General features: G+C 44.6%; 1 protein-coding gene across 5 annotated transcripts in view; it reads right to left on the bottom strand.

Moving 5' to 3' along the window:
- The window catches only part of TTBK1 (tau tubulin kinase 1), a 131,554-nt gene that overhangs the window by 36,406 nt on the left and 76,359 nt on the right, over positions 1-18,789 (bottom strand). For 4 of the 5 annotated variants that reach the window (XM_077336848.1, XM_077336839.1, XM_077336870.1 and 1 more), the window contains one exon: positions 3,893-4,147. The exons of the other annotated variant lie outside the window; for it this stretch is intronic. In XM_077336848.1, coding sequence (XP_077192963.1) covers positions 3,893-4,147 — 255 coding nt within the window. The remainder of the gene's footprint in view (positions 1-3,892; positions 4,148-18,789) is intronic. 5 annotated transcript variants of the gene reach the window in all.

Here is an 18,789-nt window from a genome sequence, read left to right as displayed (position 1 = left end):
GTTTCTGAGAGGGAAGTGTCATTCAAAAAATGTTGGCAATCATGGGCATTACTGTAAAGGAAACTAAATAGTTAAGGAGGAGTTACAGGAGAGTAGGGCTGTATGTTACTGGTAAGCACGGACAGAGCAGCATTAGGGCTAAAGAGCTAAGTACTAAATATCTGGAGGCAAAGGAGCTGAAGGAAAGAGGCATGATGTTTGGAAGCAGAGTGGGAAGAAAGGATGCAGCTCAGAGGAAAAGGAGAAAACTTCACATAGAGAAAAACAACTTCAGACAAGGCCTAGGGAAAAGGAGAGCTGTCTGCTGTTGGAGGGATGAAGGAGACACCACGTAGACCAGCCTATGTGCTAAGGAGCTATGGGCACAGGAAGGCCAAGAAATTCAGCAGATTTCTCATATAGACACAGAACAGGTTAGATCTTCTGTGGTCTCGTATAGGACTTGGTCTGCATGTACTTCCAATTCATTGCTTTTTCCAGTTTTGAAAAAAAGAAACAATGCACTAAAGGCAAAATGATCTCTCAGGGTTGGAAGGGTTGCCTGGTCCCCTTAAGGCCATTGCTGGGGGCATGGGGATATAGGGTGCAAACTCCAGGTCAGGAAATACCTAGAGATCTGAAGGCTGGGGAGAAGGTGGGGAGGGATGGCCTTCAGGGAGTATCAAGCCATGGAGACCACCATCTACTACTAATCTCTGTAGCCTGGAAATCAGTTGTAATTCTGGGAGATCTTCAGGCTCTACCTGTAGGTTGGCAAAAATAGTCTGTGTGGTGATACTTTGGTCTTTATGACACACAAGGCAAAAGAGTTTTGACTGTTCTGTTGTCATTCTGATTATCTTTGGAACAAAAAGCTGACCAATGAAATATTTCTAACTTGCTTTTGACATAGTTATTATTATGAGGTATAAAAAGTAACCATGCTTTTAAAATTCACAGTAACTTTGCAATTTAATCATGAACACACTGGGGAACAAGCCTTAAAATCTAGCAGAGAAGCTTGGTTTTCCATTTACCCACAAATAATGACCCTGATAAGGTTGCCGGCCTCCAGTTGGGGCCTGGAGATCACCCAGTACTACCATTGATCTCCAGACAACAGTGATGCGTCCCCCTGGAGAAAATGACTGCTTTGGAGGGTGGACTCAAGGGGATTATAGCCGGATGAGGTCTCTCCCCACCCTCCCTAAGCCCCAATCCCCAAAATTGCAGGTATTTTTCAACCCAGAGCTGGTAACCCTCAGATATTTTGAAGAAAGCACTTAGATCTTCTGAAATGTAAGTCTGGCCTTGCCAGTGCTATGAAGTCCCCTTCACTGGGTGAGCTTGCTTCATTTCCCTGATATCCCAGTGTGCATACAAAGAAAGGTAGGAGGTGTGTCACCCTTGCTGCAACACTAGCAGCAGATCATCCCACAAAGCAGCAAATAATGGTAGCTCCAGAGGAACCTTTGACCCAGCATATTATCCATGGGTTAAAGAACTCTGCACTAAAACAATGTGATTGTAGTTTGGTGCCACCCATTCTAGAGACTGAGCCCATCTATGATACCTGATAGTGATGATCAAATGCCAGGAGAGGGAACAGGGTCACCCACAGTCAAGCCAGAGATTTCTGCAGACTCCGGGATTCCCCAGGCATGCAGAAAATCACTGCCTACAGAGGACTGTAGAGACAGACTGCCAAGGCCAGCTGAGCATTTGGAGGGGGGGCGGGGAGAAAGACCTTAAGATAATTGGCTTGTTCAAGTCACTAGGAGCATATAGAATCCTGGAGGGAGAGATTTGGGTTGAGAAGAAATTTCTCAGTGGTTCATCCCTGTGTGTGCACACACACACTCCTTAAATGCCCAAAGGTGTTGCCACAGAAGCTCGGCTTGAAATCCATTATTAACAGAAGCCTTGTTAAACTATTCCTTGCAGCAGAGGCCTGTCCCTTCCAGAGAACACACTACCCTTGAGCAGAGTGTACGCACTCCAGAGTCAAATCACCTTTGAATCAGCCCACAGAGAAGCGTGTGAATTTTCACACAAAGAGGAACAAGGGAAATCCTCCTCTTCACATAGCTTTCTCTAAAAGTCCGTCTGGCTTTAATAGTCTGCTATAACATTCTTCTTAATTATTTTTCTGTGGAGGACAAACATTACATGACAAATAAGTCTTTCTTTGGGCTTACTGTAACAAAGGACTTGGGGGGGGGGAAGTATAGCAATCTCAGTTTGATGCTACAGTCCTAACCTCAATTTCATTTATATGGAAAAGATTTGCATTAAGATGGAAGAACATTACTGCCAACTCATAGTTATGTAATCATAAAACTGAGTGACAGTTTGAGGGGCTAAAACCCTCAGCTTTGGTTTTAATGAAGAAAGATTTCTATTTGTCTTGGCTTCCCAAAAACTCTTGAAAGCACGGTTGAAAGAAAGCTCCAATCAAGAGACACAGGTGGTGGTGTTTTTTAAAAAACAACTTTTTAACAAAACAAAACAAAAGGTTTAAATCAATTGTGATTTAAGACCCCTCATAAGAAGTACATCATTAGCCCCCCAAATAGCTAAAAGAAAAAGCTCTGTGACACAAAACTAATTGCTATCCTAGACCACTTTTCAAAATTTCAAGCACCCCATTTCTTTCCACCTGGCACTAAAACTAAAGTCCTTTAGCTGATGGCTTTTATTCTGCAGTTCATCTCAGCATCACCAGCACCCCTCTGATGGCATTTACTTCATGGCATCCCAGTTTCCATAAAGTCAGAAGGAAATGCTCTGTTTAAAACTCTACGTTCATTTAAGTCAGAAGAGAAGTTGATCCTGCCTGATGATGCACAGCAGCTCTGGGATGGGCAGGGGGCTAAATGGCTTTTTTGACAAATTAAGCCACCATTAAGATTGAGCGTCATCACTCATTTTACATCATATCAAAATGGTTCTTTCTAGCGCCACACAATGGATACTGAAAGGAAATGCAGTTCAAATAGCTAAAGGCAACCCGAAATGTAGCAAATTAAAATCCTGCCTTTTCATCTTATTACACTGAGTGATCACACTCTTCTCTTTTCAACCAAAGGAGCAATGTTGCTGGAACAACTAGGAAAAGGTATTGTATTTTCTTGTTTTCCAAAGGATCAGTATAATTCCCAGTTTCTGTCTAAGATGAGATCTGCTCAGTCTCAGGAAGAGGCAGGCAGGCACAGGTCCTGAAACCAGGCTGAGAGGTGACTCAGGATGAAAATCCTTGCTATACCATCATGCCTGCCAGTCAGAGCTGGGAAAGAATAGGTGAGCCCACCTGCAACAAAAGCACTGCAGTATGGGCCGTGTGGGGGATAGACAGCTGTGAATCCTTCTGAGCTCCTGAGCTCTTGACTCAAACTTCTCAGGCATGAATCAAGAGCTGGGTAAGATCTGAGGGGAAGGCCTCCAAATGTGGCCAGGCATCACAGATCAACACACACACACACATAAACACACACATACAAACAGTAATCTGTTTTTTCTTTGAAGTGGGAAGACAGCTGTTCGTGCACTGCCTCTTTCCTCAAGCCCTGCAGTCTCTGTCTGTTTAGACAGCCCTAAAGTCACCATCCCATGGCTGCAGGTTGTCACCACAGAGCCCTGATGCAAACCCTTTAACACATTCATGTCCACTGTTTGCATTCTCATCTTGAATCGTGATGCAGCCTCTAGCCCGACATGTTGGAGAATCGGAAAGGTCTCTGTATTTTTCTCTCGGAGGGGCTTAGAAGTTACAGTACCTTTTAGGCCAAAGTTGTCTGGGATTCAGTATTGCATTAAATGGTGACACACGGGGCAGGTGGGCTCTATTATTGCATTACAAAGGTTGCTGCTTCCCCGGCACAGGCTATGTTTTGTGTGTGAAGCGGGCCCACACCTGTTGGAGCTGGGATCTGGAAATGCGGAGGACAGAAGGCATGAGTCTGTGGTTTCCTGCTGTGAGGGGCATGTGCCTGCGGTGGGGCATGCGCACGGGGCTGCTCTCCGCCGAACGGCTGCGCTGTATGAAAGTGCCGCCCAGGTGAGGGTACTGTTCTGTCTCCAGGGTTGAGGAGGAGAAAACGGAGGACGCCAGTCTTCTCAGGGGGCTGTACCTCGGGAGGGAGTGCTGAGAATGCCTGTCCTCCTCCAACTGAAAAAGACCAAGAAGAGTGGAGGAAAAGGTGTCAGGCAAAGACTTGACTCGCCCTTGGTTTTGTGCTGCGCATGCTGCAGAAATCTTCACTGCCGGGTAGCAAACACTTGCTTGGGGGGGCATTTAATATGGCCTCTGGGTTCACCCCTAACCAGGCTATCACATTGTTACTTGAAAAAGCCTTTTAGGGGCAAGTGGCCCAACAGAAGCCTATATTGAGGAACAGCCCTGTACTTTCTTCAATAAGGGGAGCAACTGAATGAGAGCAAAGGGCCATGGCCCTTGCATTTCCCCCAGTTTGGCCACTTCCCTCACCTGTCATTCACTCTCACCCATTTTGTTTTTCATGGATGGTCTACTGGTTGTTGAGATTACTAGTTGTTGGACATTTCATGTTACTACATTTGTTAGAGCAAGTGCTGTGAGTTAAATCAAGCATTAGAAACAACTAATAGTGGAATCCTGTCTTGGCAAGATTCAGTCGTTAAGGGAACCAATATGCTACTCCAAGCATTGTGCTAAGGGAAGCCACCCCATCATCTTGAGCTACAGCGCTTCATTTGACTGCCAAGTGGCTGCCACTGCAAGATTTGAGATGACACATCCCATCTATCATAAATGCCCCCTAGACCTCTGAACTGCTGGGATCTTGAGAACAGACACAGAGGTTCAGTTAAAGCAACTGAGCTGCTGTGAACCCTGCAGAGACCTGCATATAATCTTTCTCTTCACTCACCATGTAGCTTGGTCTTCCCTAGCTATTTCTTCCCCCAAAGCAGTTACACCAAAGCCCAGCATTTAGATGTCCTTGACTTTTCACAATAGTATGCCATGAAATAATAGAAGGTCTTGCCTCCTACTGTGACTTGTCCAACCAGTTATATTAAGGGCAAAACAGAAAATTCAAGGGAAAGGATCCATTCCACCCCATATTATGATGCTACATTGCTTAAAAATTGTATGCAGTTAACTTTTTCATAGAAGAATAGGACCTCACTGGATGAAGGATGGTGAGTACTGATGTGGGAACAAGGCCTTCTCTGCAGTGGCACCAGGACTGAAACTCCCTCATTAGGGAAGTTCACCTCAGTGTTTCCCTATTAGCATTTAGGTTCCAAGCCATGAGACTTCTGTTCTAGAGAGATCATATCTGCACTGATGGCTCCTGTAACTGTCATTTAATTTATTTCATTTATACCCCACATTTCTACCCAATGGAGACCTAAAATAGCTTATGTTATTCTTCTCTCCTCCATTTTATTTTCACATCAACCCTGTGAGACAGGGTGTGCTGAGCCTGTGCGACTGGCTGAAGGTCACTCAGCAAGCTTCCAGGGCACACTGGTGATGCAAGCTTGGGTCTCTCCAATCCTAAACTGACATTCGAACCACTACAAAACCCTGGCTCCACTGACATATTGTTTTATTTTGTTAGTCATCTTTGTCTTAATGGTTTGTTTTAATCTATATTGTAGTGCTTTACTAAAATATTTTATCTGTCTGTAGTTCACAAGTCAAAAGTGAAACAATTATTTTAATAAATAAAAAAAATGTATTACAACCTAGTTCTCAGCTAAGCTAAGCCAAGAGAAAGATTGGGGGGGGGGTAGAATGTTGAGCATTTGAGTTGAATAGCTTCTAAAATAACCACTGCAGAAAAATCAGCCATTTGACCAATTTTCTCAAAAGACCTGTGCTCTATTGCTAATCCTCTATGCCAGGGGTAGTCAAACTGCGGCCCTCCAGATGTCCATGGACAACAATTCCCATGAGCCCCTGCCAATGCTGGCAGGGGCTCATGGGAATTGTAGTCCATGGACATCTGGAGGGCTGCAGTTTGACTACCTCTACTCTACGCTAATCAGTCAAGTGCCTTTCTTGTTGCAGTCACTCACAGAATCATGGGGTTGGAAGGAATCAAAGTTCCTCAAATCTACGAAGATCTAAATTATGGGATTTATGTGAATTTACTTTGATTTTATATTTTATTGTGAACCGCCATGAGACCTTTTGGCGAACGGTGGTATATAAATCCAATTATAAATAAATAAATAAATAAATCTTTGCCAACAGAAGATCTCCCAAAAGTACCAGATGATATCCCCCAAGTAATTTGTCCTAATACCTTTCAATTCTTACAGAAAGGAATGGGTAAAAACTATGCTTTTACCCAACTTAAGCCCACTTTGGTTTGGTTGCCTCTCAGGTAACAACTATTGGTTTCTATGCGTCAGCTAAGTGCTGTGGGAAGCAACATGGTAAACAAAATCTAACTGGTGGAAACAACTCCTGGCTGTCCTTTTTACAGCTAGCGACCAATCGGGAATATTCCCTGAATCCTGGCTCAACTCAATCATTGTGCCTATCTATAAAAAAGGTGGTGCCAGCTCTCCAGAAAACTACCATCCTATTAGCCTTCTATCCATCGCCAGCAAAATGTATGCCAAACATCTAGAACTTAAACTCCTAGATTGGGTGACTTCAAATGACCTAATAGGTCCTGAACAAATTGACTTCACTAAAAACTGTTCCACTATAGACCACTGCTTAACCCTCTACTCTCTTGCAGACAAATATCTTCATAAAGGTAGGAGGAAACTCTATGCAGCTTTTATTGACCTCAAGGGTGCATTCGATTCTATCTCCAGGTGTTTACTATGGAGAAAATTGCAAGATCTTAATATTGATTCGCGCCTATTACTACTTCTAATGAACCTCCATTCCAACAATACCTGTCAGGTTAAATTTACTGAAAAGGGTCATTTAACAAATCAAATCCCCATCCTGAGAGGAGTTAAACAAGGCTGCGTCCTTGCTCCTCACTTATTCAACCTCTTTTTACATGATCTTCCAAAAACCCTAAGACTCACAAATGGTCATCCACCCAAACTAGATAAATTGCCAATCTCACTTCTTCTATATGCTGATGACACCGTCTTGTTTTCCCATTCCAGAATTGGTCTGATTAGATACCTGAATGCTTTCCATAAATATTGCCAACTCAATGACCTATCGATAAACTTCAAAAAAACCAAAGTGATGGTCTTTGCACAGAAGTGGTCTCCCTCAAACTGGTGCATTGGTGGTGATAAAATTGAGCAGGTCAAATATTTCAAATACTTAGGAATCACCTTCCAACATAATTTGCATTGGACCAAACATAGAAATAGGATTACTTTGCAGGCTAACTGTTCCATTACCCATCTAAACCGGTTTTTCTTTCTTAAAGGCAATCAGTTTGTCCCAGCTGTCTGTCGTGTGTTTGACTCTAAAATTATCCCCCAAATTTTATATGGCATCCCTCTGTAGATCTCAGGTTTTAACAAAAACATGGAAAGGTTACAGTCTGCCTTTTTCCGGCCGATTTTGAAAACTCCAAATTGCGTCCTTTACTCCTCTTTATGTCTTGAAACTGGACATAATCTTCTTGAAACTAAGGCCTGGATTTTCACCTTTAAATATTAGCTAAAACTGCATTTTAGGGTTCGAGCAGATAGCCTATTGGCCTGTTTACTGAGAGACTCTTTTAAATTTAAATGGTTCTCTACCATCCTGACTACACTCCAACAAATTAGCATTGACTACGATTACATCCTATCTCTGAATGAACCTTCCATTATGTGCCAAATCAAACAAAGGCTACTTGATCACGAATTCCAAAAAATCCATCCCACTGTTCCAGCAATTTGCTCTCCCCGTGCGCTTGGTCTCCAAGTGAAGCACGGGATAATGCCGTCTTATTTCCATAACTTGGCAAATCCCCTCTATCGCAGAGCGTTTTCGCTTGCTCGGCTTAACGCCTTTCCATCCAAAGTATTACAAGGGAGATTTGCCAAGATCCCCTTCAAAAATAGACTATGCACCTGTGAATCAAGTTCTCCTGACACCATCCAACATATCATACTGGATTGCCCCTTGTTCACTCAACAGAGAAGGCATATCATACCTCTTATACCAAAATGGAGAAACCATTCAAGAGACTTGGTTTGCCAATTTTTACTGAGTGATAAGGATGCCGATGTCACTTTTATTATGGCTAAATTTCTGTCCTCAGTTTTTAAACTTAAACTGTCCGATGTATCTTGACTATCTTTGTATAGCCTCCTAATCTGCTTTATGCCAATAAAGGTATTGTATTGTAAACAAAACTGTGTCATCCAGCAATTATCACTCTTTACTGCTTCTCTGAATCTTCTTTTCAGGAAGCTGCCCCTACTACTTTCTTCAAGTATTATTTGAAATACTTCCTTCAAATAGGGATACCAGTCCCCAGGTGGGACGTGGAGATCCCCTGGAATTACAGCTCATCTCCAAACTAAAGAGATCCGTTCTCCTGGAGAAAATGACTAGTTTGGAGGGTATTATATTCGACTGAGGTCCCTCTCTGACCCAAATCCTGTCCACTCCTAGCTCCACTCCCAAACTCTCCAGGTATTTCCCAACCCAGAGCTGGCAACCCTATTCATCTTTAGTGTATCATCTTTACTAGTGGCCTTGGTGCTTCTCCACTTTGTCTACTGACCTCTTAAATCTATACAGAGACCTAACTACTGGCAGTTACAGTAGTTGGAACCCCCCCCCCCTTTGTTAAATACTTCTGTTAGCAACTGGACCACACATTCATTTTCCTTTTCAGCAACAGACATATACTGCTGCATCGTGATTAATCTAGCTTCTGGTTTTATTATTGAGTATGTCATACTAAATTTGTCAAGAAAGGGATAGTGAGCTTAAATCACTCCAATGGTTGTGTGGATTACATTTTGGAGGTTGTGTGAATGATATTTGCGTTAATTTTACGCAGACTTACACTGTCTTTTTTTCTTGCTTTTGCATTGTCTCAATCTCCTGGTGGAGTCCGGAGTTCTCCTGGAATTGCAACAGATCCCCAAACTACAGAGATCAGTTTTTCTGAAGGGAAAGGCAGATTTGGAGGGCAGACTCATAGTAGACCACAGAAACTAGGAGAAACTGAAGTGTAGAATGACAAGACATCTCTGCTGATCTCCCTCCCTCCCCCAAATTCATTCCTCAGGCACTGCTCCTTAATTTCCAGGATTTTCCCCCAAGATGGAGTTGGCAACCCTATCCCTGAGGTACTTCTGTCCAACTTCCAATGTAGTTCTACAATGACAGCTTCCTGGGTTGTTGCGTTTATCACAACGAAAACAAACAACAAACACTCAGCCTTCCATTTTATTCTAAAAAATAGTTATCTGCTCGGCCAGACTAATTTGATAACAAACACTCACATACAGAAAAACATAGACTGGCAGTGGACAGAAAGACAAGGCCTAGAACAGGAGGTTTTGAAAAAGAGGAAAAGAGACAGGAAAACTAGTGGAGATTAGGGTTGCCAACCTCCAGGTGGGGGTTTGGAGATTTCCCAGAATTGTAAGTGAAGTCCAAATCAAAGAGATTATTTCCCCTGGAGAAAATTGCTGCTTTGGAGGCAGGATTCTGCAACACTGTATCCCACTAAGCTCCCTCACCTCCCAAAAACTTGCCCTCCCCACGCTCTACTTCCAAAATCTCCAGGAATTTCCCTACCCAGACATGGCAACCCTAATGAAAAGTCCTCTGAAGAAAGCAATTAAAATTTTTATAACTCACGCTAAATGTAATAAATGGGTCAAGAGGAAGAAGAGATGACAGGGGTGCTAGGAAGGAAAACTAGGAGGACAGGGACCTAAAGGATATGGTCAAATTATGCAATGGGCTTAAAGGCAGAAACCAGAGGAGATACAGATAATAATAATATTAAATAGTTAAGTATCTGTATAATGCATTTCATGTATACTACCTTGCTTTAATTCTTACAATAACCCTGTCATGAACCCCAATTCATGCCCCATCCCTTGCTGTGGCCTCTCCAGGCCTAGTGTCAAAAAACTGTAAATTCTTTCCTGACTCCACTGATGTTCCCAGGGGCCCCCTTATCTGGCTGATTCCAACGACCTTGCTGAGCCAGCAAAGATGAAACAGAAATGTAACCATAAGGATCAAAGCCGAGCCATCTGCCCCGGCTGGGAAACTTTGCACCTCTGAGTATCTCTTGCTCTCCTGCCTGGCTCCTAAAAACAGCTGGCATAAAGATAAAGGGCCCCCTCCGGGAGATAATCAACCTATCTCTCACAACAGGAGAATTCCCGGAGGGTTTGAAAGAGGCTGTGGTACGTCCACTGTTGAAAAAAACATCTCTAAACCCACAAGAGCCTAACAACTACAGGCCCGTTTCACACTTAGCGTTTCTGGGCAAGATGATAGAAAGGGCAGTCGCAAACCAACTGATGGAATACCTGGAAGAAGCTTCGGTCCTAGACCCATCCCAGTCAGGCTTCCGGCCTGGCCATGGGGTAGAGACAGCACTAGTCGCCCTGACGGACGACCTCCGTCGCCAGTTGGATCGAGGCGGGTCGGCACTGCTGATATTATTAGACCTCTCAGCAGCGTTCGACACAGTCGATCATGAGCTTTTAGCTCGCCGCCTCATCGATGCTGGAATACGAGGGACAGCCCTTCAATGGCTGATCTCCTTCCTCCAGGATCGTGGACAGAGGGTTGCAATAGGAGAGAAAACATCAGACCGCCAGCAACTTACTTGTGGAGTCCCACAAGGAGCGGTCCTCTCCCCTATCCTATTCAACATCTTCATGCGCCCTCTCGCACAACTGGTACGGAAGTTTGGGCTGGGTTGCCATCAATATGCAGATGACACCCAGCTCTTCCCCCTGATGGATGGCCGCTCTGACTCTCCCCCAGAAGCATTAGCCAGCTGCCTGGAAGCAGTGACGAGATGGCTCAAGCAGAGTCGCCTGAAGCTCAATCCTTCAAAGACGGAGGTCCTGTGGCTAGGTAGGAAGGGCCCATGCGAGGAAGCGCGCCTGCCCACCCTGGATGGCGTGCAGCTCTCTACGGCTCACTCCGCCAGGAACCTAGGCGTGATTCTGGACACCTCCCTCACAATGGAGGCCCAGATCACAAAGGTAGCACGGCTGGCATTCTACCATCTCCGCCAAGCCAAACTACTAGCACCCTACCTGGCCCCGGAACACCTAGCCACAGTGATCCATGCGACGGTCACCTCTAGACTGGACTTTTGTAACTCGCTCTACGCAGGCCTGCCCTTAGCCCTGACCCGGAAACTACAACTAGTTCAAAATGCAGCAGCCAGGATCCTCACAGCAACACCGTGGAGGTCTCATATCCGGCCTATTCTCCATCAGCTGCAATGGTTACCAGTTGAATTCCGGATCAGACTAAAGGTTCTGGTAATTACCTTCAAGGCCATACGCGGTCAGGGCCCAGTGTACCTGAGGGACCGCCTCCCCGCCTATGCCCCCAAAAGAGCTCTACGCTCTACTGCCTCCAATCAGCTAAGGATCCCTGGCCCTAAAGAAGTCCGCCTGGTCTCGACCAGGGCCAGAGCATTCTCTGTTCTGGCCCCCACCTGGTGGAATGAGCTCCCAGAGGAGATCAGGGCCCTGACGGAGCTTAAACAGTTCCGCAGGGCCTGCAAAAAGGAGCTCCTCCACCAGGCATTTGGCCGAGACCAGACATAATCAATCAGCGACCAAGGGCCCCTGCTCCCCCCCCCTCAGAATCCCATCAATAAGCCCTGGACCTGTTTGTATTACTATATTGTTTACTGTTATACTGTGTTGTTATTTGGTTACAATTATTAGTTATCAGTTATACATGTTCTCCCCCTTCAAGGATCGCTGCCTTGTTGTGGCAAGGGGGCTTGCGTAGGTCAGTGAAGCTATGAGCTATGCCGTGCAGGGCCACCCAAGACGGACAGGTCATAGCTGAGAGCTCTGACAAAAGGTGATCCACTGGAGAAGGCAATGGCAAACCACTCCAGTATCTTTGCCATGAAAACTCTATGGACAGTTCCAATAGGCATAACGATATGACGCTGGAAGATGAGCCCCTCAGGTCGGAAGGTGTCCAATATGCTACTGGGGATGAGCAGACGGCTAGTACGAGTAGCGCCAGAATGAATGAAGCGGCTGGGCCAAAGCCGAAAGGACGCTCAGTTGTGGAAGTAACTGGTGGCGAAAAGACAGTCCGATGCTGTAAAGATTTTTATTCCATAGGAACCTGGAACGTCAGATCCATGAATCAAGGCAAGCTGGACGTGGTTAAACAAGAAATGAGAAGACTGAACATCGACATTTTAGGAATCAGTGAACTAAAATGGACAGGAATGGGTGAATTTAATTCAGATGACCATCAGGTATACTACTGTGGACAAGAATCTCGCAGAAGAAATGGAGTAGCATTCATAATCAATAAGAGAGTAGGAAAAGCAGTCTTGGGATACAATCCCCAAAATGACAGAATGATCTCAGTTCGAATCCAAGGCAAACCATTCAACATCACAGTGATCCAGGTCTACGCCCCAACCACTGCTGCTGAAGAGGATGAAGTTGATCAGTTCTATGAAGCCCTACAACACCTTCTAGAAGCAACGCCCAAAAATGATGTGCTTATCATCATGGGGGATTGGAATGCTAAAGTAGGAAGCCAAAAGATAACCGGGATAACAGGCAAGTTTGGCCTTGGAGTACAAAATGAAGCAGGGCACAGGCTGGTAGAATTTTGTCAAGAGAATACAATGGTCATAGCAAACACTCTTTTCCAGCAACCCAAGAGACGACTCTACACATGGACATCACCAGACGGTCAACACAGAAATCAGATTGACTATGTGCTCTGCAGCCAAAGATGGAAAAGTTCTATCCAGTCAATAAAAACAAGACCAGGAGCTGATTGTGGTTCAGATCATGAGCTTCTTGTTGCAAAATTTAGGCTTAAATTGAAGAAAGTAGGGAAAAGCACTAGGCCACTCAGGTATGAACTAAATCATATCCCTGATGAATACACAGTGGAGGTGACAAATAGATTTAAGGAATTAGATCTGATAGACAGAGTGCCTGAAGAACTATGGACGGAGGTTCGCAACATTGTACAAGAGGTAGCAACTAAAACCATCCCAAAGAAAAAGAAATGCAAGAAATCAAAATGGCTGTCTGAGGAAGCTTTACAAATAGCTAAGGAGAGAAGGGAAGTGAAAGGCAAGGGAGAAAGAGAAAGATACACCCAATTGAATGCAGAATTCCAGAGAAAAGCTAGAAGAGATAAGAATGCCTTCTTAAATGAACAGTGCAAACAAATAGAAGAAAACAATAGAATGGGGAGGACCAGAGATCTTTTCAAGAAAATTGGAGATATGAAGAGAACGTTTCATGCAAAGATGGGTATGATAAGGGACCAAAATGGTAGGGACCTCACAGAAGCAGAAGAGATCAAACAAAGGTGGCAAAATTATACAGAAGAACTATACAAGAGCGAGCTTAACATCCCTGATGACTACAATGGGGTAGTTACTGACCTGGAGCCAGACATCCTGGAATGTGAAGTCAAATGGGCCTTAGGAAGTCTGAGCAACAATAAAGCTAGTGGTAGTGACAGCATTCCAGTAGAACTATTCAAAATCTTAAAGGACGATGCAGTAAAAGTGCTACACTCAATATGCCAGCAAATTTGGAAAACTCAACAATGGCCACAGGATTGGAAAAGGTCAGTTTACATTCCAATCCCAAAGAAGGGCAATGCCAAAGAATGTTCAAACTACCGCACCATCGCACTAATTTCTCATGCTAGCAAAGTTATGCTCAAAATCCTACAAGCTAGGCTCCAGCAATATGTGGACCGAGAACTTCCAGAAGTACAGGCAGGATTTCGAAGAGGCAGAGGAACTAGAGATCAAATTGCCAACATACGCTGGATCATGGAGAAAGCTAGGGAGTACCAGAAGAACGTCTACTTCTGCTTCATTGACTATGCTAAAGCCTTTGATTGTGTGGAGCACAACAAATTGTGGCAAGTTCTTAAAGAGATGGGAATACCAGAGCATCTTATTTGTCTCTTGAGAAATTTATATGCAGGTCAAGAAGCAACAGTGAGAACTGAACATGGAATCACTGACTGGTTCAGAATTGAGAAAGGAGTTCGGCAAGGCTGTATACTGTCGCCTTGCCTATTTAACTTGTATGCAGAGCACATCATGAGAAATGCGGGATTAGAGGAGTCACAAATTGGGATCAAGATTGCAGGGAGAAATATCAACAACCTCAGATATGCAGATGATACCACTCTAATGGCAGAAAGTGAAGAGGAACTAAAGAGCCTGTTGATGCGGGTGAAGGAGGAGAGTGCCAAAGTTGGCTTGAAACTCAACATCAAGAAAACAAAGATCATGGCATCCGGCCCTCTCAATTCCTGGCAAATAGAAGGGGAAGAAATGGAGATAGTGACAGATTTTATTTTCCTGGGCTCCAAGATCACTGCAGATGGGGACTGCAGCAAAGAAATTAAAAGATGCTTGCTCCTGGGGAGGAAAGCTATGGCAAATCTAGACAGCATCCTAAAAAGCAGAGACATCACCCTGCCAACAAAAGTGCGTTTAGTCAAGGCTATGGTCTTCCCAGTTGCAATGTATGGCTGCGAAAGTTGGACCATAAGGAAGGCCGAGCGTCAAAGAATTGAGGCTTTTGAACTCTGGTGCTGGAGAAGACTCTTGCGAGTCCCTTGGACTGCAAGGCGAACAAACCAGTCAGTCCTAGAGGAGATCAGCCCTGACTGCTCTTTAGAAGGCCAGATCCTGAAGATGAAACTCAAATATTTTGGCCACCTCATGAGAAGGAAGGACTCCCTGGAGAAGAGCCTAATGCTGGGAGAGATCGAGGGCAAAAGAAGAAGGGGACGACAGAGAATGAGGTGGCTGGATGGAGTCACTGAAGCAGTAGGTGCAAACTTAAATGGACTCCGGGGAATGGTAGAGGACAGGAAGGCCTGGAGGATCATTGTCCATGGGGTCGCGATGGGTCGGACACGACTTCGCACATAACAACAACAACAACAACATACATGTTCTACAGACTGTTTTATGTATTGTTTTCTGTTATAATGTAAACCGCCCTGAGCCTCCGGGGAGGGCAGTATAGAAGTATGATTAATAAATAATAAATAAATAAATAAATAAACCATCAGCCCCTTCCCCTATAGAGTGACCTCTATAAGAATCACCTAACATCAATTGTGCATTTGTATCTGCCAAGACCTTTGCTCAATGGGTCCTGGCACGCATCTGTATTTCATACTGTCTGTTCAATAAAGCTACTCTTTGGATCTTCATCTGCCTTGGGATCCTGGATGTTCCTTTATCATGGACTTTACTGACGGGGCTTGGCCTGATCCCTGACAAACCTGCAGTGCTGTCAAAGTTCTTATTACAGATGGCTTGTCTGTGGTCACTTTGCAAATTTAAGGAACATGAAATCAAAGAGAATGGAGGACTACTGCAAAATCTCATATGGGGTCTGACCAAGATGGTGTGACAGACAGAAGGCTGTCCTGCCCTAAAGAAACCAGCCACTCACCTGAGCATATGGGAGTGCTACTCCAGCATGCAATCAACCTTTGAGAAGTGGGATGGGATGTTGGAAGGAAACACAGCAAGAGTTCAGAGACAGCCATGAGAGCTCAGGTCTGGCTCAGGAGAAGAGCAAACAGGGGGTAGGGATAGCTCTTCTTGGTAGTGTGGCAGAGGGGTTTGGCTCTACTTCAGATAGAGAATAAAGTACCCAATTGTTAGGTCTCTCTCCGGTAGAGTTGTACAAAAAACCCTCAACTTACAGTATTTTTTGGGTTTGGGTTTATTGAACCTATTTTTTTGGGTATTTCCCAATTCCTGAATCCCAATACTGGTATGGTATTCAGATTTGGTAAATATTTGGGAATCCCTAATTTCTATTGTACCTTATGGGGACCATTATAGTCTGGTATTGATTATCTCTGGGGGACTGTTTTTGAGGTAACACCCCAAAATTCTCAGCATAGCTGCTGATGTCTCTCCTCAACTCCTCCCCCACAACATTTCAAAAAGATTGAATCAAGTGATCAAATTCTATGGACCCCCTCTCCCCAAAGAAGGTGCCCCCATCCTCCACTGCTTTCAATGCTTTGCTAAGCTGACTTTCAGAAAGCAAATACTTATACCAGATGCAGCCAAACCAAACGGAGTCAAGCATGTACTGCCTGCAAGACGAAATTGCCATCCACAGAAAACAGTTCTTACAGACTGCAAGATATAAAGAAACTAACACAATTTATTTAGATATTTATTTAAACCCTGTTTTTCCCCCATCTATATATCTATTATGTTCCATCTATATATCTATTTCCCAAGTGTGGCCCCCAAGTGCAGATAGCCAGATCTGTGTCTCAGTACCCCAAACAGATTTTTCTGCAAACTTGGGGGAACCCCTTTGTTTGCAGAAAAAATTGAAACGTTAAAAAATAATAATTGACAGGTTTAAATTCCCCCAAATTAAAAACGACTGAGCACTGGCTGTGGTGATGACAAAGCCTGGAAGCCATTGGCAGGGCTGGTCATGACTGTGGTGGAGCCTGAGATCCATTGTGAGCCCAGCTGTACAGATGGAGCCTGAGAGCTGCTCTGAGCCCGGCCCTGGTGGGGGAGACTAGGAACATTCTAAGCCTAGACAATGTGGCAGCTGAGCCCAGGAGCAGCTTGAGGCCCTGCCTTGGCAGGTACAAAACCTAAGAGTCCTTCCAGGTTTGGAGCAGCTCTCAGATATCACTGCTACTGGGGCCAGAATCCAAGGGAGTTGCATCAGATGGTAATGGGGATGGAATGGGAGTATACACACACACACTGCTATGAGTCAGCCAGCTCCCTCTTCCTCCGAGAAGATGGAGGAATCAGGAGCTGCACCAGTGGAATATCTGTCTGGGCATCTGGATTTAGAGGCAGAACCAGGAAAAGAAGCCTCAGGAGATGGGGGTTGTTTTTTTCTGGCGGGGGACAAAGGGACAGAAATCAGTTTGCCTCTCAACTCTGGGGTCTCCTGAGTCAGCGGAGCATTGCAGATGAAAGGTAAGATTCAGAAGTGACTGAGGAGTGCCAGGCTCAGTGCTGCTCAGTCTTGGATCCCAACAAGGACTCAATGAATGAACAGCACCTTGGTTTTAGTAATTAATAAAAACAAAGGCATAGACAGGAAAATCTGTGAAAGCAAAATTTGTGACCTAATTTCCTGCCTTGTGGACCTTGTACCCAATCCTGCCTGCTTCCTTGACCTTGGATGGGGGAAGGGCGGCTGGGGGAAATCCCCACCTGCCTTCTCCAACCCTCCAGGGACAAAAACCCAGTTTTGCTTGTTACAACACTGCAGTGTTGTAATGCAATAACTTTGCTTTAAAAAAACACCTTGGGTGGGAGAAGGGGGCTATTGAACATGGAATGAAGGGGTGCTACGTGGGTGGGGGGGGAGACAAAGGGCATATGGAAGAGGGTAGTGCTAGTTCACCTTTCTCATGGGAGGGGGAGGAAGAGATGGAAGACAGCAATGCGGAAAGGGCCATACCCAAACACTCAAAATGACAGGTATTGCAAAAAAACTGCATGCATTTCCGCACTGAACAGCCCTGAAATAGACCCCAGTAGACCCCACTTTAAAAAATGAAAACTGGATTTATGGGGATTCCTTTACTGTGGGACAAGTGAGTGAATCGTGAATTTCAATGTAGAAACAGACAAAATAACTCGACCCTTTAAAAATGTAAATCTTGAACAATATCCCTAGTGTGGGAATAGGTCCAGGTCTTAGCTGACTTTAACTGGCTTCCTTGGCTCTTCGGCACAGTAAAGCTCAAGCATAATGCTGCCTCCCCTTTGTGTCATTGGCAAAACATCTCATCTTCTCTGGGGCCCCACATTTTCATCTATGCATTAATTTCACAGAGCATCATTGTCCAGAGATGGGGACCTACCTGCCCTCAACTGGCAGCTGTTGCACACAGGAGAAGAGGCCAACATCTTTTGAGGGAAGGAGACTTTGTGAGAGCCCAGGGAGCCTGTTGGGCATGTGCATTGTACTGCACCATCGGTAAAAGGGCGGGGTCGCCAGCCAAGGAGGATTCTCAATGAGCTCTTACTGGCAGCCCAGAACAGCGACTGATGGAAAGATGAGGACCTGACTGTTGGAAATCTCACAAGCTGGGGCACACAAAGGAGTCAGGGAAGGACCTGCAAATTGCTCACCCAACAGAGCAGGTGGGCTCAGGGGCACAAGGACTCCTATAACACAACACTGATTCGTTTTTCAGAGCTCTTTGATTCTCTAAAATGCAGCTGCAAATCTTAGTAATTACTGAGAATTATGGAATACAAGTCACTCAACCAAACCACCAAGAAACAGGAACACAGGACAGGCCTGGCAAGGAAACAAGCTGCTTAGAAATATAACAAAGAACAAAGTTCTTCTTTTATAACATTCCCCTGTACAGTATGAACCTTATGAGAGCACCCGGAACACTCTAAAAAGCGTTACGTACATTATTTCAGTAACAACTCTTTGGCCAGTCTAAAGGAAGGAGTTTTTGTAAGGCTCTAAATACCCTCCTCCCCTTTATTCTCTAAAAAATCTGAATGGCAACTATATTTTGCAAAATTTCACCATTAGAAAGGGACTAAATAGTTATTTTGATGAACAAGGTGGCCTAAACAACATATGCAGTCTTCTTGCAGTTTAAATACATCATCTAAG

Source organism: Paroedura picta, chromosome 1 (genome assembly GCF_049243985.1).
Source record: "Paroedura picta isolate Pp20150507F chromosome 1, Ppicta_v3.0, whole genome shotgun sequence".
NCBI classification, from domain to species: domain Eukaryota; kingdom Metazoa; phylum Chordata; class Lepidosauria; order Squamata; family Gekkonidae; genus Paroedura; species Paroedura picta.
The sequence above is the reverse complement of the archived record's forward strand: the minus strand, read 5'-3'. Positions and strand labels throughout refer to the sequence as shown.